Genomic DNA, 23573 nt, shown 5'->3' with positions numbered 1-23573 from the left:
GGATGCTCTCTGTAAAAATATGATTCTTCTGGCACTAATGTGACAAACTTGGAACAAAAGTGAAAAAAATAGCTTATGGCTTAACAGAAGAAAAAGGTGTTACCTGCTTGATTTTGAGGAAAGTACTTAACAGTTTTCTGCTGTGTTCTGGTCTCACAGGTTTGAAAAAATGGGAGTAGACCAACATGGACTGCCTGTTTAGTTGCCTAAAACTCAAGAGTAGCTCTTTGCATGCTTGCTGTTTGCAGTGTCAAAAAGTGGGAACTTGCTCATGAGATGATGGATTCACCTCATGGTAGAAGTGCAGGAATTCTCATTTGTGGTACCCTGTCTTTTCTGGAGTTGATCTGACTGGTCAGATCGGTGGAACTGACACCAGTCTACTTGAACACTCCTCAGCCTGCTCCCAGTTTCAGGATTTCAGCAGTGCTGGGACATGTGCTATGCTTTCTGTATCTCAGGACGCCTTTGTGTTCTTTCTTGGCACATCTGAAAGATTTCATGGTTTTAGGCTTATTGTTACGTGTCACAAAATGGACAGAGCAACATCCTGACTGCCTTCAACTCTCAGATCTGTCTTAACTTCCAGGGTATTTGGGGACCTAAACATGACAGTGTCCCTGATCTCCATCCATGTTGGCTTTCTGGGACATCCACTGCATGTCTAGGTATGTGTCGTGTGTCACCCTATACTTTTGAACTATTTTAAGACATCATTGCTCTTTACTCAGTAGTATAAATTACACACAGATTAGGCAAAAGTCTGTGCCCTCTGGTCTGTTTTCTCTTCTGGAACTCTGCTTTGGCTCAGGAGAAGGATCCAGGATTCTTTTGTAAGAGCACTCATATTCATTCCTTTCCCATCTCAAACCTGCTTGTGTCAACTCTGTCCTCTTGGCTCACTGGGTGTCTTCCAGTTCCCAGACTCATTTTCTGAGCTAAGAAAAGTAGCTTTTTCAACCATTCTCATTAGTTCTTCAAATATTTAGTTTAAGTCAATCATCTTATTTTGGTGGGTGCATACTAAAGTCCTGTTCAGAAAGGGTAGACAAAGGCATGCCAGGATAGGGCAGCTTTCTTAGTAGGAACTTCTGAAAATCTAAAAGTTTTTATAAGCTCTGTGTGAATTACACAGCTCTGAATCATTACACATAACTACTGATTTGAAATGAACTTGTGCTGCATGAGCCTTGAGGTGCTGTGTGGCAAACTTACAGCAAGAAACAGCTGCTCTTCTGAAAGTGTCAGCGATTAATATACCGATGTTAGGAATCCCTGACAGAGTTGAAGGCTTACCTGAATCTTGGGTTGAATCCTGGGGCTCCCAGCCTTTTGACTCAACTGCAGTGACAACTTTCCTGTTACTGTGCTGAAGAAAAGACAGTACCTGGAGTACTGGTAGGTGATGGCCTGGAGGTGTGGAACATGAGGTATGTACCCAAAGTGAAGGCATGAGACACATGGCAGACTTTTGACATGGATATCTTAAAAATTGTTTCTCTTTCTTCATTCATCCTGGTATTTTGAGGAAATGAAGTACTGTGAACTTTCAGAATATATTTTCATATTCAGTTAATCAAAGTAATTTAAGGGATTTCTTGCCTGTGTTAGTGAAAAGTGACTAAGATCTCAAAAAGATTTGAGGAATAGATCAGCAGTTTTCCAATTATTTATATGGGAGCAAATTGGTGTCCAGTTGTGGAGGTTTCAAACATCAAAAATTAAAACATTCATAAAATGTTTTTCGGTATGCAGATATAATCATATTGAGGACAAATAATTCTCTGCTTTTGAAGTCAGACAGATCAGAGACAGCATCAAGTTTTAAAGGTTGAAAAAGAAAACAAAGATGATGCTAATGATTTTTCAAAGGCTGATACATTTCAGCTAGATTCAGCTTGTTAGTACTTGTGCTGTAAAAATATGTTGAGTTGAACCTTGTCTCGTTTCTGTGCTTTTCTTCAGTTCTGTGAATCTTCAAATAGAATAATTGGAACTTTTCTTAACATTGCAAAAGTGAATGTTAAAACTTTTTCTGTGGTGTTTTTGAAAATCCTATCCTGTAAATGAAACCAGACCGACTTCATTGATAACTGGAAGACTTCCAGTTGCCATAAGACCAAGACACACTGAAGAGTGATAGATAAAGGGAACAGGGAAGACCTGTCTAACACTGCTGTCACTGGAACCACGACGTGTTGCATGCCTGAGCGTTTATTGAAAAAAGGCCAAGGTTCAGCCAGGCCACAGATTCTCAGAAAAAGCTGCCAACAACAGTGACGTCAATGTCAGTTCTGGTGACTGTATTTTGCGGTGACTGATCTGCTGGTATTTGGACTGAAACCACTGAAGTTATTGGATTGTATAAATTGGTGTAAATCTATTAACTTATTTGGAGTTTTCCTCATTTATGGCAGGACCAAGCCCAGGTTATTGCACAGATGTCTTGCATGATTTAATTTTTTTTTTTATTTTACCCTCTTGCCTTTGTGGCTTTGTTGGTTTTTTTTTTTGTAATTTTTTTGATGATGTAGGGTGAAGGAACTCAATTGTGATTTCAGCTACATGGATGTGTACTTTGGAAAAACATGCTGTCGAGCTTTTGAATGCATCAGAAGTGGCAGATTTTCAGGCAAGCCTCCAAATCCCTCCCTCATATCTAGAGATTATATAATCAAATTCTGTGTGTTTCATGTTGCTAGGACAAAGTACAAACATCAAAGTGAAATTAATTCTCCTTTTATATAAGGAGGCCGTGAGGTGCCAAATTTTGCAGCAATATTACAGAAAAAGTAGCAGGGAATTTTTTTTGGGGGGGTTAGCGAGGATGAAGTAAAGATGAGATCCAAACTGATCACAGGCAGTAGGTGAAGCTGGTCAGTCAAGCCATTTTTTGCACAACTTAGATGCGACTGAGGGACAAGAAGAGAAGGACGACTCTGTTGCCTTTTTGCAGGTGCTCAGAGGTCAGCTGAGTCATTCAGATCATAATACAGAGTTGTACCTTCACACGTTTTTGAAGAAATTTCAGGCAGTGAGGGAACATTTAAACATGACAGTTTAAGAGTATTTTTTGTTTATTTGTTTTGTGATGTTCCATTTCTAATTTGCCTCTCTAGCTTGCAATGGCCATGACTTACAAAGTGTGGGAAAAAGTCTGTGTCCACTTGACTCTGTTTCAAAAGGTGTGTGTCAGAATGAAAACATTTTTCTGCATCCAATTTTTAGAAATGTGAACTTGTGGTATTTTGAAAAACATTGACAAAAATAATTCCACCAAGGTCTTGGGATGTATAAAAGGCAGTAGCAGTTTTGCTCTGCATTTACTCAAGTGTTAAAGTTTCTCTGTCTCTCAGTGAGCAGTGCTATGCTTCATGTGTGGCAGGGCAACCTGACGTAGGTGCTGGTGGAATCAGAATTCAGTCCCTCCTTACAGCCAAGGCTTTGTCAAACCTCACTTTGTTGTATTAGGTGTGTTGTAAGCTATATGTTAAATAACATGTTTAACAAATACCAGTAGAAGCGTTCAACAAAAGTTGATAGGTACTAAATCATGAGCCAGTGGTTCAGTGCCCTCCCTGCCTGTTGCTGAGTAGGCTTTCACATTTTGGATATTTTCTTTTACTAGCTGTGGCAGCTCTTCTGTTTTTTCCTGTATTTTACACAGTGTTGCCTGTCTGGTATAGTGCCTCTTTTTCTTTCCATTTCTGATTTTATGTCTCTCTTCTTTAGTATATTCCATACTCGATTTTCCTGTTTCTCATGCTATTTACTATCTTCATTAATGGCATAGACAAAGAGATCGAGTGCACCCTCAGCGAATTCGCAGGTGACACCAAGGTCAGTGGTGCTGTTGACACACCTAAAGGATGGGATGCCATCCAGAGGGACCTGGATAAGTGGGCGCATGGGGATCTCATGCAGTTTAACAAGACCAAGTGCAAGGTGCTGCACCTGGGTTGGGGCAATCCCAAGCACAAATAGAGGCTGGGGGATGAACAGATCAAGAGCGGCCCTGGAGAGAAGGACTTGGAAGTGCTGGTGGATGAGAGGCTGGACATGAGCTGGCAATGTGCGCTCGCAGCCCAGAAACCACCTGTGTCCTGGGCTGCAGCAAAGGCAGTGTGGGCAGCAGGTCAAGGGAGGGGATTCTGCCCCTCTGCTCTGGTGAGACCTCCTGGAGTGCTGCATCCAGCTCTGGGTCCCCAGCACAGGAAGGACATGGACCTGTTGGAGCGAGTCCAGAGGAGGACCACATAGATGATTAGAGGGGTGGAGCACCTCTCCTCTGAGGAAAGGCTAAGAGAATTGGGATTGTTCAGCCTGGAAAAGAGAAGGCTTTGGGGTGACCTAATTGCGACCTTCCAGTACCTGAAGGGAGCTGACAAGAAATCTGGAGAGGGACTTTTTACAAGAGCAGAGGGCAAGGGGGAATGGGTTCAACTGGAAAGAGTGTAGGTTTAGATTAGATATTATGAAGAAATTCTTTACTGGAACAAGTTGCCCAGGGCAGTTGTGGATGCCTCATCCCTGGAAGTGTTTAAGGCCAAGTTGGATGGAGGTCTGAGCAGCCTGGTCTATTGAAAGGTGGCCCTGCCTATGACAGGTGGGTTGGAACTAGATGATCTTTGAGGTTCCTTTCCAACCCAGGCCATTCTGATTTTATTCTACATGCCTGGGGCAACTGCCCACTGCCAAATATAAGGACCACAATAAGCAACATAACCCAGATGAAAACTGAAATCCTTCCTGTGTTTCTTTCATAGTTAGGAAGGACCTACAAAATCCTCTGCATTTAATCCATTTTCAAGAAGAAAAAGGAAAACAACTCAAAACACCAAACTCAAAACCTAAAGCTTCTGTTTCTCTCTACCCAAAAGTACTGTAAACTTTTCATGCAGAACTAGAAAATCTAATCATTGTTTTACAAATCAGAGTTGTTTTTTAATATATGGCTTCAGTCTAGATCTATACCAGTAGGAAAAAGAACGTTCATGACAAATTCTTCCTGTACTTGTTCAGATTGTTAGGCAATTTACAGTGGATCAACATGTATATAGTGTTAGATGATACATGAGCATTATTCTAACCAGAAAAACTGCAGTAGAGCAGTTCACTGACCTCAGAGTTGACTGGAGTGGTAACATGGCCTGTAGCAGATCAATAAATTGAGCCCTTACTGAAAATTTGGTTTGGACTTTTTTCACTTCTGACTCATATATTTTGGGTTCTGTGGTCAATGTACAAGTCATACAGTACCCCCATTTACTACTTTCCAGAATATCAGCTACTAGAAGGACAAATGCTTCTGAGGATGAAGAGCACAAAGGTGCTCTCGGAGGATGAAAGTCCATATGCTGCCATAAATCCGATACTGGAAAGTTGACAAAACTACAGCAGTGGAGACAAGTTAGTTAATGTTAAACTACAAGGCAGTGACAGCTTTGTTCCTTGCTTAAAAAGTACATGTTGGTCTTATACATTCCATGCTTTGGGTTTAGTTAATTCATATATTTAGTAGCTCTAAATATACAAAGGACAAAGGACTTACTTGGTTTAATTTAAGCTGTTTATTTTGCTGGTTTATCAGATGACAAAGTACCAGGATTTTAATGTGACCACTGTTGGTTATACTGGAGTTCTGACAAGCCTTCTCTCCTGTCTCCTCCATGAGCCATTGCCAGAACAATAAAACAAAGGAACATAACAATATTTACCCTAAGATTGCACCCTGGGAATTCCCTGAGCTGTTACTATGTACTTTCCAGTTCTTAATGAATTTGTCTTCTAGAACATGTCTAATCCCTTTTGAACCCTTTGATGCTGTAAGAACTTCAGTGTTGTGTGGAAAGTAGTTTCACAGCATTACTGAGGAGCCTTCTCCTTCTGTGTGATTTGAGTGTGTCCATACTAATTGCATTTTTTTTCCCAATTCCTACAACATATTTTCTAAGTAGCAATATTTGAAGCTTATAATTTTGAAGATGAATTTTGATTTTTTTTTCCTGTGTACTCCAGCTTTTCTGCTTTTACCTACATCTGCCATTTTGTTGACCAGTACAGACATTCTTCATAGCTGATGCTGGTTTGTGATGTTACATCCTATCAACTGCAGACTTTGCCATCTTATCAAAACCACTTCCTGGTTTTGAATGTTTTGGATAAACAACAGAGAACAGTTGTTGAAAAGTGACCATGTAATCCTGTGTTTCCTTCCCCATCATTTTCGCAATTTGTGCCTGGCCTTTCTGAGGACTTAATGTTTGCTTAGCTTCAGAAGCAGGTGACCTTGTTAAAGGCTTATGAATGCCTAGGCAGGTTGACCAGGGGAGGTTCAGGTTGGACATTAGAAAGAATTTCTCCACAGAAGGGGTGATTAGACATCGGAATGGGCTTCTCAGGGAAGTGATGGAGTCACCCTCCCTGGAGAAGTTTAAAGAAGACTGGACATGGCGCTTAGTGCCATGGTCTAGTTGATATGGTGGTGTTTGGTCGTAAGTTGGACTTGATGATCTCAGGGGTCTTTTCCAATCTAACTGATTCTGTGATTCTGTGTGTTTACCAGATCTCCCTTATGCAAATATTCTTCATCCCATTAAGGAACTTTAGGAAGTCCGAGAGACAAAACCTTCCGTTACAAAAACCTGCTCGACTTTCCTTCTCTGTATCCAGATACTTTCACTATCAGGACACCATTATTAAAAATAGGTTGTTCAGAAGAGTAGGACCTTCAGGTAAATACCACATGTTCATTTTAGGTGGTGACTCTTTCACTTTTTAAGGGCAGTCAGAGTTCAATTAGGTACTGCTTCTATACATACAGCATGTGCCAGTGATGTGCCATCACCTCTCCTGTGATGTCAACTGTCGTGTTTTAATTAAAAACCCTCTGATGATATTTGAGATGAGGAATTGCTGTCCTGAGTAAAATGACTCACTGCATTTAATTTTTTATTGGCAGATTAGACATTTGCATTTGTATTGGAAAATTTCGTGTCTGCTTAGCAATTGCTTAAACATTTAATCTATGGTGTGACTAAATGCTTTCCTGACAGCAGTACAAATTGCTAATGATGTGGTTATTCTTCCCTGTCAGTAGATTCTCTCAGTAGATTGTCTTGGAGGAGACTCGATGAAATCATCCTAATTAGCATGCTGCATTAGGTATTATCTTTTCTGATTTAATATATTGTCTTTCTAATTCTGTTTTCTCATAGCAACTCTGAAAGCAGTGTTCAAGACTCACATGAGGTGATTTTAGCTGTTCTGTGGTACCAATTCACTGTTGCTGCTTTCATTGGGTTGACCACAGGTCTGAATTTGGCAATGAACATTTGAACATGTTGAGCTATTTAAGGCAAAAAAAAAAAAAAGCTCAGAAGAATTGAACTCGGTGAGTTAAATTAGCATTTCCCTGCCAGGCAATAATAGGGAGTGTTTGTTCAAAAATGTTACATTACATATAGTCTGACATTTGCATGTATCTTTCCAGTAGCCTTGGTACATGGAACAGTTCCCATAATCTTGAAATAAGCTACTGCTTAATGAATAAGTAGCACATAATGTCAATGTGAATGATTAGAAGCATGACCGGATCAGTGTATTACATTATTTTATGTATATTTTAATTATTTTCCTGGTATGTTTGTCAATAAATGTATCAGAAAAGATAAGGGAAGTCCTACTATGTCTGTCTCTGATGTGCCTGAGGAACAACAGAGACCAAATTGATTGATAATATTACTTGACACATTAGAAGATCTTCTCCTGAATCAGGAAGGTTTCTCAGGGCAACAAGTTTTGCTTAGAAAAGGTTCCAGATTTTCAAGCAAGCTTAATATTTATTCATGGCTTTTCAAAAAGGATTAAAAGACTAAAGGAAGGAAAACTGATTCCAGAACTTTCAAGATTAGACAGAATCAAAGAAATTTACTCTGCCTTTCCCAGTTTTCTTATATTATATGGCCATATGCTGTTTTTCAACAGGATTCTTGCCTCATCCTGTACCAAGAATGGACTGGTCCAAGTGGTGCATCAGGCAGTGCAGTGAAGGAAAGATTGTCTCTAGGAATTCAGACTGATTTGCTGGTGAAATGAAAGATTGTGTAAGATATCAAGGGAGAGTGGGATGTGAGGGCAAGGAGTCCAGCTTCATTCACGATGCATAGTGATCAATCAGTGGCCTGTCCTGGGTGACACAGGCAAATCAGAAATTTGGTAACCAAGAGAAGATTAGTTTGATTTAACTTTAAGTGACTGAATCTTGGTTTAATCTGAGCTTGTCACTACTATTGACTATTCCAGTGGAAAAGAATCTGTATGTCCAGAATATGACACATCTGTTTTATCCCAAATATTTGTTTTAGGATTCTGTGAAATAGCAACTAAAAAAATGCACTTCTAAAACTGCATGCTTTGTTGATTGAGGGGCAACTGGATGACTAGCTTTGAGTTAGACATCTAAAAGTAACTATTAAGTTTGGACAAGATAGTCCTCTGACCCCCTAAATATGTGCTCTTCTTTTTCTGCCTATCTAGATTGAGGCTTGGAGTCTGACCTACAGAGCTGTGGACTAAGTGCAGAATGGGACCAGGATTTTAATGATGCATTGACTTTATTCCTTTGCCTCAGTTCCTCATCTGTAATGGAAATAGCAGTACCCTTTTCAACTTTTTGGTCCCTGCTGTACTTAATTTATCCTTGCATGTGTTCTCTGAGACTTGTCTTTGTATTGCTGTTTCGCAGGGACCTTCCCCCTTCTTACCAATGGCACAGGTATCCCTGTTCTGGGTTTGATCTGGTAAAGTTTTATCTGCCTGAGTTTAGAATGGCTGCCTTACTTATGGCTGATCAGGTCAGCCTCAGGACTTGAATGTTATATGCAATGTCTCTGTCCACCTAACTCGGAAGAAAACAAATAGGAAGTTGCTTTTATCCCTTTTTCAGTTGCCCAGGGCTCTTCTTAGTAAGATATTGGATAGATATTGCAAGATATTGGATCTGAAACTAGTTGCTGCTCTGGGACTGAATGTTACTTGTCCTGGGTATTGAGCCAGTGTAATCTCAGGAGTAATTTCACATTTAGGATAAGAACAGATAATTTCTGTACGATTTTGATTTAAAAGTAAATTTAAGACTTTTCTGTGGTTGTTTAAAATTATTCAGATATTCATATTAATACGGTAAATCACAACGAAGATAGATGGTGATGTTTTAGACTGTTATAAATTCGCAACAAATAAATTATCAATATAGTGCTTTTTATTACACTGGAAATGGTAACTCTTACAGTGACAATTTCACAACATATTCAGTTGCTATAAGATACTTCTCCAAGATCAGCACTTAATGACTCTGAGCTGAATCTTCTGAGAACAAGTGTCAATTCAAGAATTCATAGACTGAGAATAAATGTGAGTTAAAGATCTGTGTATCTTTTCTTCAGAGTTTAATTATAATTTTCCCTCTTCTTGCTCCAATTTCCGTGGTATATGGGACATGTAAGTGTGGAAGTCACAGAGCTTTAGATTATAGAAGCTGTAGTGTCTGGAGTCTGGGCACTAATGTCATGGCTGCATCTGAAGTGGGTATATGTTCAGCAAGCTGTATTGTATATGTTCTGCCATCAGACTTTAATGAGACTGAGTCTCCTGGGTCTAGGGACAGGAGTAATGGAAGTGCTCAAAGGGTCAGACGTGTGCACATACATGCACACGTGCTTTAGCTGTATATATTTGTGGGATTTTTCATACATGCACAGATGTAGAGATTCACTGATGAGAGGGTTTTAGTATCAGTTGACTTTCAGTTTTAAATGGCAATTTGTATGTGTGATTTTAACACTGTATTTTGGTAGCATGGTAACTTGGTTGCCATGTGAATACAAATCTGCAAGGGGAAAATTGAAAGCCTGTTATTGTAGTTTACGAAGTATCCTGTGGTGTTCCTCAGAAAAGATTGCAAATTATGTTTTTGCATATTAAAAAAGCAGCTGCTGCCCATGAAGTCAGAGAGGTACCTTTATAAATGTTTTATAATACAGTTCCACTAAATTTTCTGAGAAACCAGGATCAATACTTTTCTTTTTGTATTTCACGGATTACCTACTTACTTTAACTTTAGGTCATACAGCTCAGTAGGGAAGCAAAAGAAAAAAAGAAGAGAGCCTGGAAAGATGCCATTTTCACTGGCGTTTTTAAAAATCATTTCAGTAAAGTAATGAGGAAGGGTAAGCTCGTCCTGCCCTGCTGAGCTGGTGGGTGGGAGAGCTCCTCAGAGCTTGAATCACTATTATGAGTTGCCTTTTTCCAGATGTAGAGTTGAGCTGCAGCTCAAGCTCCTGTGTCCTGATTTGCAGAACATAATGCATCCTTAAGGTCATTCAGCTTCTTACTGATTTGCATGGCAATAATGTCTGTTTGGAGGAATGGTGAAATGCATACATGTTGGTGCAAAGCTGCAGATCATGCTTCAATCTAAGATTCAGGCTTATAATGTCAGCTCAGCTGTGAAATGCCGATGATTATGCTGATGACTTTGTATCGATCTGTATCTTCAAGTAAAATTGCTTCACTTTGCTGTAGGTTAACCCAACAACTCTGCTGACTGGTATTGCATGTTTGGCTCAGTGACAAATAATTCCCTGCCAGCTGCTAACCTCTGGGTTAGATCTGTGGCAAGAGTGGCTGCGTTCACAGCCAGCCTCACTTGGGGCTTGGGTGGCTTGATGTCTCTTGGTGGAGAGCACGGTAGTACTGTTTGACACAACAAGTAAAGTAATTTGGTATGGCAGCAGCTGGTGTAATGATACTGTGTTTATAGCTAAAAGATTTTACATGTATCACGTAAAGTGATTATAATGAGTGGTAAGCGAATTATAAGGTAATTTTTTTCTGATACATTTATGTGAAGAAAAATAAGACTTTTTAAAAAAATTCATTCATGGCTAGACTTTGCGAACGAAGATTTGGGGGAATAAAGAAATAATTTAAAAACCCTCAGATTTTTCACAGCCTTTTGTATTCCATTCTGTCGACCTTTGGATCTAATAGAACAGTGTAAATTCATTTTAAAGTAGTTTCTAAGTTGAGTAAAAATGCGTTAGGGAAAAAGCATTTTTGGTGCTCAGTGTCACAGGGGCATTAAAGAAATGCATGAATTTCAGTTTGAGGTTAATAATAGGACAGTGGCTTAGTTCCTTTTGTTGCTACATGTGCCGAAAGTGGGGCATGAGTGATGTTGACAAAAGTGGGCAGTAGTTAACGTGTTAATAAATCCCACTGGAAACAGGTGACAGAGCCGTTCAGGTGGTGAGGTTCTGCTGCCTTGTGCAGAAATGCACTTGGAATGGGAGATGCTCCCGAAGGGATGCATGGAGATATGATCACAGCTTGTGTTAGCTGGCTCTGTGCCATTTAATTGAGGAAGGCTATTGAGAGAGAAGGTGGAACTGGGAAACTTGAGTACTGTGTTCTCAAGTGCTCAGAAGTGTTATTTAGTAGCAAAATGGAAAGGTCATCAGTGAGAAAAGGAACAACGATGGGCAGTGCACAGCAAAGCACAGAGGTGCAAAGCAAGATGCTCTTACAATTTGCACTGTGGTTTCTTTCCCCATCTTGCATTACTTGAAGACCACGATGTCATGTATGATTATTGGAGAAAAAAAGCTTTTTTGCAAGTAAGGTGTTCATATTATTGTTTATATAACTTATGATATTCAGAGTAGACTGTGCTTCTGAAAAAGCAATGGCAAACCTTACCCCATCTTTGTACTTGAACAGCAGAACTGAAATGTCGGGTGCGTTTCCTTGCCTTTTGGTGAGAAGCGTTAGACCAGCTTTGCTTGGCTTCACGTGTGTGTCCCTGACAGTGTGTTCCTCCAGATGAGTTGAGGCAGGTGGTTGACTGCAGTTCTGAGACCTTTGAGGGAGGCTGCTGTGCCTGCTGGGTCTTATTCAGGCTGCCTGTATCTGCTGGGCTGGAACCTGCCAAGGAGTCAGAAGTGATGTGAGGTCTTGCCTGTGATGGACTCACAGGGCTCCACGTTCTATCCCAATGTAATTGTTTCATTTCAAAAGTCTGGTAATATTCTCCATATAATGAAAATGGTGTTTTGGAATGAATTTTTGTCCATGAAAAACAGTAATAACTTAGGGACTGTTTTTCCTCATCTCTGGAGTCAGTTTGTCTCTATTTCAGCACATGCCATGGATATCCTGTGTATGAACAAGTGTTGGGTCCAGTTGTGATTCTTGGACTAGGTTCTGTTGAATGCTTCATTAAAAAAAACCAAAACCCAATTTAATTATCTTTAAAAGATTGGTGCAAGGCTTTCCAAGAGGACAGTTTTTAACAGAATGTTTAACAGTGTCCTTTGTGCTGTAGCCTGTCTTTGGCTGTCAGGAAGGAGGGGAGGGATGTTCACAGACGTGCTTGTCATCATTCTTGCTAATTTTAACAGGAAACTGGAAAGTCTTACAGGTACCATATTTGAGAAGTTGTTCTACTTTGCTGGACTTAGATTTTCATTCAGATAAGTGAAAGGAAAGTGATATGCTGTTATGTCAAGGTACTTTGATCTTAAGAATTGACTTTTAGAATAGACTGTGTGCCATTGTTGTATTTTATTTTATTTACACTTCAGATGTTTTAGGGTACTGTAAGAAGAATCATGCTTTATGACATTGAGGTGCTGGGCAGTAAAGGTGGTGAAGGATCTGAAGCACAAGTGTTAGGAGAAGTATCTGAGGGAACTGAGGTTGTTTAGCCTGGAGAACAGGAGACTCAGGGGGAACCTTGTAGCTCTCTACAACTTCTGTACAGGAGGCTGTAGCCAGGTGGGGGTCAGGCCCTTCTCCCAAGTAACAAGTGAGAGTACAAGAGGAAATGGCATCAAGTTGCACCAGGGGAGGTTTAGATTGGATATTAGGAAACATTTCTTCTTTCTAGGCTTGTCAAGCACTGGAACAGGCTGCCCAGAGAAGTGATTGAGTCACCACAGAACCATAGAATGTTAAGGGCTGGAAGAGACCTTAAAGATCATCTAGTCCTGAACCTCCCCTGCCGTGGGCAGGGACACCTCTCACTAGACCAGGTTGCTCAAGCCCTAACCCAACCTGGCCTTGAACACTGCCAAGATTGGGGCATCCACAACCTCCCTGGGCAGTAACAGTTAATGCTCCTTTGAGCTACAGGTTTGAAGGAAAAGGACAAACTGTTAGCCTGACTCCAGCCTGCATTGTGTCCTCAGTCATCTTCATGTTTAGGTCCTAAAAGGGAATGGCCCTCAATTTCTGCTATATGCACACTATGAACATGTTCCAAAGACCTGAAACAGTGCAAAAGGAAAAAACTGAAAATTCTGAATATTTTTTTTCCTTTCAATCCTTGGTTATCTAACCCTGCTCAAATATTTACATTCCATTAATCACATAGCTTACTTTTCAAAATAACTGAATAAAATTCATGTTCTTTAAGTAGGATCTCTGTTTTGACTACTAGTTCTTCTTGGTACAACGGAAAAAAGGACTGAGAAGTGCACCTAAATTTCTCTTTTGCCTTTTCATGACCAGTTTCTTCTGTTACCCAGTCTTAATTTATCTTGACTGAATTTACTGCTAGGGTATTAGAACGGGTTGGAAGATGGAATAACTTTTAAGAGCATACTGAGAAATCTTAAAAAGCAGTAGAATATATTCTTCCAGCTGGTATTTGTCTTCACACTAGTATTAATCTCAGAGTACTTTTACTTAGATTTTCTCCTTGCTTTTAACTTCTACCAGAAACAGTATTTAATGTCTTCATCTTAAGACATTAACATTCAAAAATTGTTATTATTTCAACTTTTCACTTGGATGTTTGCTGTGGAAATTAGGTTGCCTGAAGGTCATGCTGCTGCTTTTGAAGCATTGTCTTTGTAGGCTTCATTGGACTGTGTAGCCTTTCATTGACAATACCATCCTTAGAGGTGTTTTAAAGACGTAGATATGGCACTTAGGGACATAGTTTAGTGGTGGACTTGGCAGTGCTGGGTTAATGGTTGGACTCAGTAATCTTAGAGGTCTTTTCCAACCTAAATAGTTCTATGATTCAATGATTCTGTGTTATGCTCAAAGGCCAGTGGAGCAGTATTTGAGTATGATGGAAATACATGTATACACAGCCTTATGTGTTGTGCTAGGCACTTTTTACAGTGGCCAGTTGTGTTTAAAGGGGGGATGTTCTTCAGTTAATAAAAGCACAGAGATTCCTCTCTGAATCTCACGGAATAATAGCACTGCATTGTTGCTCTCTTCAGTCCGTGCTGAATTCTTCATGTAATCTGAAGAAATTGTCTTTTCCTCTTTGTTTTCCTGAGGGGGGGGAAATGGGCAAGTGTTTACACTATTATTTTTTTTCTTATATTTTGTCTTATATATCAATAAAACTTTTAAAATTAATTTTGGATGCAGTACTGGAATATCTGAAAAACTTTCATGAGATGAATTTGAGAGGGAAAATATTTATTAATTGGTATTTTTCATGTTCTGAATGTAAGGAGACATTAAAAAAGGGAGATGTATCATGTAGTGTAAAATAATTTAATTTGCTCTGGAGATGTGTCTAGTTAGTTGGGAGAGACTGCTGTGGAAGGGAAAGCAAATCCTGAGAAATGATACAAAACTAAAAATCCTGGATACAAACTTTGTTCAGCCTGTGGAAAGTTATAACTATGATTTTGCTTGTGGAAGAGAAAATAAATACAGCTGTGCCCATGAGAACTGCCCTGTGTTGTTACTTGGCTGGCTGGTCAGGAATAACTGTACAGAAATGAGCATTATTTGCCACAGAGGGCTCCTTTTATTGATGAACTATCTCTGTCTCCCTCGAAAACCAAGATCAGAGCAGAGCCTGGAACAGAGTCACCGTGTAATTGGAGCTTGCTGAGAAAAGTCATGCCCGACGTTTGCTTGGAATGGAAGGCAGAGAATACCATAGCTCCAGGGTAGCAAAGATCACATCCAAGTTTTTCCAGCGACCTAGCCAAACCTGAAGGAGTTTACCCTTCCAGCCAGTTGGCTCTTGGAAGCCTTCCAATTTCCAGCTTTCTTTTATTTTCATAATCACTGTTAAAGTGTACTGGAACACGATCACTAACATTCGTTCTTACAAGGGTACTGCATGCAGCCGAGAGGCATTTTCATTTGTGGTAGCTTAGTTGCTGCTTACATTTGACATGAAGAACTGTAAAAAGGTACAGATAAATCTTGTGGTCTGATACTGGTAAATCTTCATGCCATGATTGTGTGCTGTTTGAATGACATGAGCTGAAACTTTTAGTAGTGGATCTCACATCTTGGAAGCTTTAGTGTAAAAGCAGGTGCAGTTGTTGTTTGCCAGTGAAATCTGCCTATACAATTCAGTCTTATTTTGTCTTGAAAGTTATAAAAACCTCTGAACAGAAAGCGTCCCAGTGCCTTATCTAGTTATCCCTGTGAATTATTTTAGTCCCAGTGTTTGGTGAAGCCCAGTTTTAGAGACATTGATGGACAGAAATCTCAAATGGAAACTTTACTACTAGATTTAGTCATCGGGTTTTCCAAATGTAAGATTGTACGATGCCTCTTTTGCATAAATTATGGTGATTTAAAACAAAATCTAAGAAAATTGATAATAATAGTGAGAGATTGCTTGTTTCTTTGCTCTCAGTTCTGTTTTAGTCTTTGTTTTTAGCTTCATTTGACTAGAGGTAGATGAGGGAGATCCTCTTAGCTCAGGTGTCCTTTTAACTCTTACCAGCTCCGGAGGGAATGCTAATAACATAATAATGCTTAAGGAAGTATTTTCATTACTATACCTGTGTCTAATTGCTGTTAATAGGGGGGAACAGCCCACCAGAGTAAGAAAGGAGCAGAAAGGCATAAGCTATAATTAGACTTTCTTTTTCAAGAGACTTTTGAAATTTATTTCAGCAATTTTTTTCTAGATTCAGTGCTGGGGAAACTTACCTCCCTGTATTTGCCTGGAGAATACTGTTTCTGTTTCTCTTCTCACAGATGACATCAGGTCATTCATACAGGCTGGTACACCGAAAGCTAGAGCAACAACTTCACTCTTTCTGCCAGTTGGACAAAATAACCTCTCAGGTGCTGCTGTTGCCTTGGAAGTGGCATAGGCAAGGGAGGCACAGCTGAGCTGATTGCCACCCTCATCAGGGTACATGGAAAGCCGTGTCCTTTATGTCTCCATGAAACTATTCCATTCCCTTGGATCACTTGTGCTTCCCTTTCTGTTTGCTCCTGTGGTGATTGTTTTCAGTTGGGAAATACGTAGGGCTTAGACACTGCTCATGGTTTGCATTCCTGTAATTCCTTGATAAGCACCTTTGTGGTGTTTTTGTTGTTTTCTACCCACTAGACCGTACCAGGCAGTAGCTCTGTAATGTCAGGCTGTGTGGGGAGAAAAGAAGGTAAAGAAGTAAAGTAATTTGTGTAGTGCCTGGTCAGCTCAGTTCCCTCTGCAGCATGCCCTGGACAAGTCTGTTCTTTTCTTACCTGAAGTCCCTTTACATAACTAAAAAAAAATAATCTTATAGGATGAAGAAACATGGATTGGTTTCATTTTCAAGCGTATGATGGGCCACTGATGCAGGACACTGTCTCTTTCTTTAACAATAGTGGTGGTTGTGCAGTGTCAGTGATAGCCTGTGGTCCCAGGGATGAAGGGAAGGAAAGAAAGTAGCTTCACCAGATTACTTCAGAACTGTGTAAGTCTAAACCCAGTGTTTTACTCAGTGTAGTCTGTTATCAAATCAGCATCAGAGCTTTGGCAGCGCAAACTACCTGACTTTAATTGTTCACAAGGAAGGAAATAACATCTTATTTTTCTGACAGAATAAACACATTTTCAGACCTGCTGCAGCTCACGTGCAGTGTTGGAAAAGCAGCGACTGTGTTGGTTTTTCCTGTTTGTGTCATGACAAAAGCTTTGATGTGTGTTGGTCGGAAGTTAGTTGCTACAGCACCCATCCTTCATCCTCCTGTCGTGCCTGTTTCTGTCACAACAAAGTCATGAGTTTAAGAAGCAGTTGGTTTTTCTGTTAAAAATTTTGCAATGAGAGATTTAGTCTCATCCTTTTACTTTTTATCTTGCATAATATATTCTGACCACAAGCCTGAAAATGTAGCTCTTTCTGAAGAATTGCAGCAGAGTTTGGTGCAGTTTTAGAAAGTTTACAGATGTGCCACTGGGATTTGCAGAGGTTTTGTACTTAATAATTTAAATATTGCTATTTCTGACGATTTTATACAACTTACGCTCAAGGCCCATGGGATCATCTGATCTGACCTGCATATGAATCATAAACCAGTAACTTGCATAAGTTATTCTTAAATTGAGCCTGAATACTCATGCTGGACTAAAGCCCAAAGATGTTTGGCTGGAGCAATCTTCTAGAGAGGGAAAACATCAAGATAAGTTGAGTGCATGTTCCTTGGGTGTGGAGCTTCAGTGCTTAATTATCCTCTTTCTGTTTTCATCCAGGGTCGTAATTAAGATCGATCTTTCTGCTTTCATTTTCCACTGTTTTTGTTATATTGTGTGCTAGATTAGAGAGAGCTTTTAGTACTTATTAAGTTACATGTGAACTGCAGACACCTCCTAGTTTTCCTTTTTCATCAGCAAAACAGTTTCAACTCAGATTCTCATTTGAAGGCATTTTCAGCAGTCTGCCATTCTTGTAGCTTGCCTCTATACTCATCTGAACTTTATTCTTACCCTTTTTACACTATAAAAAGTGCAAACTGAGACTGTATTCAGTATTTCTGGTCTCAGTAATGCTTTTTAAGATCTTGTTTTGAGATTTAAAATCTTGCCTGGGCTTTAACCCAAGCCTGAAACCGAACTATTTTACAGTTTGCTTCTTTTTATGGCCATATTTGAATGCAGCTGCTGTAGGTTTAGGAACTAAGTTTCTCACAGTGTACAGAGTGAATCTCATTGTGTTTCTGGTGGTTGTCTTAAAACTTCACTATGGTTATGTACCAAATTAAGTCATATGCAAAATCTACTCTTTTTATTCCTTGGAGAGTGAATTTATTTTGATGTGATGCATCATAATGGCCATTATAATAACTGATTTTTTGGCTGCTGCTAAGCAAATAAGGGAATGCAATCTTAAGTATATTTGCATGCATTTGTAACTGTTCTTGCTCAAATCCTCCAAAGTTGTGTGAGTTCTGTTAGACACATGCTCTCTTAGCTGAAGTGTACCTGAGTTGGACTTTGCCTTGGCTAACCAAAAATGAGGTTTCATTTAAATATACATCTGTCTGTCTATCCATCTGTAGATATTTGCATGTGTATCTATACATGTATTTATATACACAAACCTTTTTTCCTAATATTGAGAAGACAAAACCCCTGAAATTTTCATGGGGTGTCAGACTGTTTAGATGTTTACAGGTAGTAAGTTATATTTTGCATAACCTTACAATCTTTTAGTAGTGAAAAAAAAACAAAAACAACTTGATCTTTGAACTACGAAAAGATGTAGAAAAATATTCCAAATCTCCTTAACTTGAAAGAACATCTACAGTGAAAGATTTCTGGTTTGGACTATCTATGAAACAGTGGCTTTTTCTTAAAATCTGATTTTGGCATGCTGGGTAACTGCTGGGAGTAGTACTCACTGTAAGTCTTCCCTTTGAGGGCTATGATGAATTACAGAGCAGACTGCTAGCAGTGGAGAACATTTTTGTGCAGATTTCAATAATTGAAATTCTGCCTCTCGTTTTCCTTTCTTTTGAATAGTTGAGCATTGCTTGAGTGAGTTTAAATCTCTGACTATTTCATTACAAAATGGGTAAACCTTTCCTATTATGGCTGGTTTTCATGGTAGTTTTCAAATACTAGAAAGAGCTACTATTAACACTAAAGCAGTATGAATATATTATTTTCTTTAGGATGGAATTAACCTTTTGATGGATAATGCTCTTTGGTGATGAGTTACTAGCTTCAGATATCTGTATATCTGCGGTTTGATCTCTTTTCTTCTGTAACGTGATTTCTAGTGTCAGATCAGTAAGAACTCGTTGCCACGTTCAAAAAGACACTTGTTTTCAAGCTGTGCAATGATTTAAGACGTCTAAGAACAACCAGAGACTGAAATCTTACTCACATGTTATGAAAATTCATCCATCCTAATACTCTTGTGTGCCAGCAGTGGTGGCCTGCAGTGACATGGTCTCACTGGTGGTCTGTGGGGTGTTTGGATTTCTCTAACTCTTGTCCTTGGAGGAGCTGGGAGTGGCTGAGTTGTAGATACACACCTAACAATGCTTTCTTCTGCCTGTAAGCCCACAAGACCTGTGCTGTTCCTCAGAGGGAGGTGGGCAGCCAGCCTCTCTTGGCAGCACCTGTCCTCTTCTGACCACCTTGTGCTGGGTAAAACAGGCTTTATCATTCCCCTTACCCATGTTCTCCTCCTCTGATTTTTGTGCAGGCAGTTTGAGAAAGACGGATGGATGTGTTCAGTGGTTGCTGTTGCTGGGGAGGATGTGAGAGAAGGGATGTGGAAGGAAGAGGACATGTGGTGCTTTGTGGGGTTCAGCGGTAGGGAAGAGCCACAGTTGCTCCCTGGCTGTGGGCAGCTGCCTCTCCCGAGGTGGTTCAAAATCCCTGGACTGGCCTCTTGCAGCTGCTGAGATGGGGTTTTGCTGACCTTCTTTCAGCTCCTGTCAGAAGACTAACAGTTTTTCTGAAAGACAGACTTTTAAGTCCTCTGTTGGTTTACTGCTTCTGCAAAATAGCCTTTTGTAGCATAGGAATCGTAAAAGAGATTAAACTTGACTGCAAGATGTAGCAATTGTTTTTTCTTTCTTTTCAGCCCTGCAAACAAACTGAGTCTGTACCAGGTTGTTATTACTCCTTGAACAGATAATTTTCTAGGCTTGAAGGAACAAAGTGCTTTTCTGTTTTCCATTGTTTTGTAAGCTGGATTCAATTTCATGTTGCTGGTCCTATTTTATTAACTGAATTTTTGCACTGCTGTACTTTGAAATATTTGCAGAAAAAGTATCTGTAGTGGTTTAAAAGTGGTTTTTTTTATTGTGATGTATTGCGCTGTTTCATAAAAGACAAAGAAGATGATAAAAGACAACGTATTTTGCATTTTACATGCTGATTACTCTTCACTTAATGAAAAGCATCTTGAATTCAGCTTAATGGAAAAACTGTCCTGAAATGGGAAACAGTCTTTACCAGCACTATCTCTGTGGGTGATTATTTTTTAATTCTGTATATCTAAGTGAGATGCAGTGAGTTACGTAAAAACATTCTAATTCACAGCCCTTTGAAGTCAGAACTCCTAGCTTAAGATGACATTCCTAGGATCTTCTCCAGATTTGTCTGTGGTTTCTGGGAGTATCAAAATGGCTTTCCCTTGAAATTCCTGGATTTCTTTTCTTTTGTGGCATTGATGATGATGATGATAATGATAATAATAATAAAAAGATTCTTTTGCAACTGAGGAATTTTACTTCTGTGTTTCTGGGTTCTTCCATGTAGGAAAGAAGATAATGTTTTTTCCAAAAGTTATGCCCAGGTAGCAGCAGCATGTCAGGCTGCTCATCTCATGGGCTACAGAATGCAGGGAGATGAAAAGAAAACCAGGGGAGCATAAAAGGGAAAAATATGAACAGAAAGCACATTTGTAGAGAGGTGTGTGGTCAGGAGAAAAAAGCAGGGAAGTGGAAGACCTAGTAAATTATTAAATAAAAGGGAAAAGGAGAGCAGAGTATGGTGATGGATGGTGAAGGAACAGAGAGATTTGACCCCTGGATGAAAAGACTTTGTTTTGTTTTCCTAAAACCTGGGGATTAATTTCCTGTTTTGCTGATCTTTCATGGAGATATAAAAGGAGAGTGAGAGAATTTTAGAAAACCTGGGATAATCACAGAAAAGAAACATAACAGTGCTCATATGTGATCTCACATAAATGCCTGCATCAAATGCAAGAGAATGTGTATTTGAAGATGAAGAGAATGTTAGAGTACCAAAGTCGAGATAGCAACACTGGGAGAGCAAAGAGATGCAAAAAGATTATGTACTATTTTAGTAGCATGTTTTCCAGTGGATATAGGCATGTAAACTTTGACAAACTGATAGTGGAGTGGAATTTGGGAATAAGTAAATTCAGTGGATTTTATCCTTGATAGGGAAAATAGCATTCATAGAAGTTTGTATAGTGTACAATAGATTTCAATTTTTAGCCTGGTAAATGGTTTTTAGGAATGATTTGTTGTTGGTTTTGTTTGGGTTGTTTGTTTCTTTGTTTGTGGGGGAGGTTGTGTTTTTGTTTGTGTGTGTTTTGTTGTTGTTGTTTGTGTTTTTCTTTTTTTTTTTTTTAAGTTGTTACAGCAAGGAATATGTTAGTCTGTGAAAGTTCCAAGTTTTTCTAACCCTGACCATTTAAAACACTCTGGCCTAGGTTTGTTTACATTGCAATAACTACTTCTTTTAATCCTGTCTAATCTTGGAAACTTGTCTATCTTTAGAGGGTTGTGCATTTGTTTACAATACTTAATTCTTCTGTAATTACATACAACAAGCTGTGTTCCTGTGCTAAGCAATGGCTTTGGGGCATGGTGGGAAGAAAAAGATGGTAAATGGGAAATTCCTGATTTCTTGTGTACAGACTTCTCAAGCTTCTTTATCTGTCTTAATCCAAAAGCAGCCTTAGAACTGAAGTCTAATCCCAAAGCTGTGTTGATGCAAATGATTTACATGCCAAAAAGAACCACTTGTGCGAGGAAGGATAAAAAAATGGACCTCAAGATGGATTTTGTTTTACAGTAGCTGCTTAAGTATGTAAACTTGGTCTTATTGAAAAGAACGAGAAAGTCTGTGTATGCCATTGGATAATCATAAATGTTTTTGTGCTGTTCTTTCTTTCCAGATTTGAACATGGAATTCAACCCATCAGATCATCCACGGGCCAGTACAATATTTCTCAGTAAATCACAAACAGATGGTAGGTTACTGAATTTATTACAGTATTTGCTATTGCAGTTATCTGTAAAGCCTTTTTTAGCATGCATGTGATAGTCTTCTAATATATAATTGCCCCCTCCTCCCCAAAAAGAGGCATTTAGAGGCATCATGTTAAAAGTTTAAAGTGGTCACACCTTTAGTTAATTGTTTTGTCAGACCGATAGTACAAATATGGATAAAGATTAATAAAATTATATTGAAAAAATATTTTCCCTAAATAAAAAATTTTCTGTGTATCTGTTTCTTGGCTTGTTTATTTTTAGTTTTTGTAAACTCTGAACATTAGGGCAAGCATCTGGTGAGGAAAGTATTTTATTGAGCAAATAGCTGTTTACATTAGCTAAGAAGACAGTCCAGAGTTTCTCTGATATAGGTGATACTGTAAATGAGCTCAATACTAGATTTTAATAACAAAATGGCTCCCATCTTGCCCAAACATTCTCTCTTCTTTCATTATGGATTTGATATATATTTGGAGTTTGGTTGGTTTTTTTTTAATATATGGACAAAACAACCGCTCTGAAATTACATCTGCCAAACGAGCCTCCTGATAGAGTCAGTACAATAGAAGCCATTTATTCTGGCTCTTTCGTTCCCTGTTGGACGTGTGTGACATGTTGTTTTACAAGTAGATGAATAATCGATGCAAAACACATTATTTTCTATGAAGACTTTCAAAGCAGTTTCAGAATTGTAATCTTGACTGTTCAGTATGAATTCTTTGTCCTTCTTTTTGCTGCCTGTAAATGCCGCTTTTGATTTACATAGTAAATTGCAGTGTCAAACACTTGAAAAATAATGTAGTTTTCACTTACTGTATATTTTTTACTAATTTTTGAGCATGACTAGAACAAAGAGGATATACATTTAGGCCCTAATTGAAGAGTTGATTATGTGAGTACCTCTTTTGCCCTTCAGACTGTCCTTCTGAATTCAGCCGTGGTTCTGTCAGTGCCTCATCATATGGTTTTGGATGTGATTTACCATACTAATCTGGTTTGGTAGTCTGTAAAATGAGTGTGATAATATTTCCATAGTACCTTGTATTATGAAGATTGATGTCTGTTTTATAGTGATTTTTCAGTGTTCTGAAACTATTTAATCCCATATGGATGCTACTTATTTCTTGTTACAGCTTGTTGAAAGAAAGGACAAGGTATACCCAAGTCCAACAAACTAAAATTTTGACCAGACCAGATGGTTATTCTTTCTTGTAGTAATAGTGGTTCATTTATTGCAGTATGGAGTTAATTTTAAGCATTTTATAAAAAATGACAGTTTAGACTCATGCTAGAGTTGGTCTATGAAGCTTTGTTCTAGTTTAAGTAATATGAATAACATATTTTTGAGTAAGAACAATGAATTTAGTGAAGCGCTATAGAAATGTTATCAACGGGAGTGTAAGATCTGTTCAGCTGTCCTTGATCACACTGGAAAAAAATACAAAGGCTATTTTGTTTGTACAAAAGAAAAAGGATTCTGCAAACATTTATCTACTGATGTATTGCCAAGAACCATCCCGTTCCGGTGGGACAACTCACAG

The 23573-nt window shown here is 39.0% G+C and overlaps 1 protein-coding gene across 3 annotated transcripts in view; it reads left to right on the top strand.

The window, feature by feature from the left end:
- Positions 1-23573, top strand: part of CCNY (cyclin Y) — a 122492-nt gene that overhangs the window by 52148 nt on the left and 46771 nt on the right. For all 3 annotated transcript variants that reach the window (XM_017820216.1, XM_017820215.1, XM_017820217.1), the window contains one exon: positions 21936-22010. In XM_017820216.1, the coding sequence (XP_017675705.1) occupies positions 21936-22010 (75 nt within the window). Of the gene's footprint in view, positions 1-21935; positions 22011-23573 lie in introns of those variants that run through there.

This window comes from Lepidothrix coronata, unplaced genomic scaffold (genome assembly GCF_001604755.1).
Source record: "Lepidothrix coronata isolate B3197 unplaced genomic scaffold, Lepidothrix_coronata-1.0 Scaffold80, whole genome shotgun sequence".
NCBI lineage: Eukaryota > Metazoa > Chordata > Aves > Passeriformes > Pipridae > Lepidothrix > Lepidothrix coronata.
Note: the sequence above shows the minus strand (reverse complement) of the source record. Positions and strands in the feature narration are given on the sequence as shown.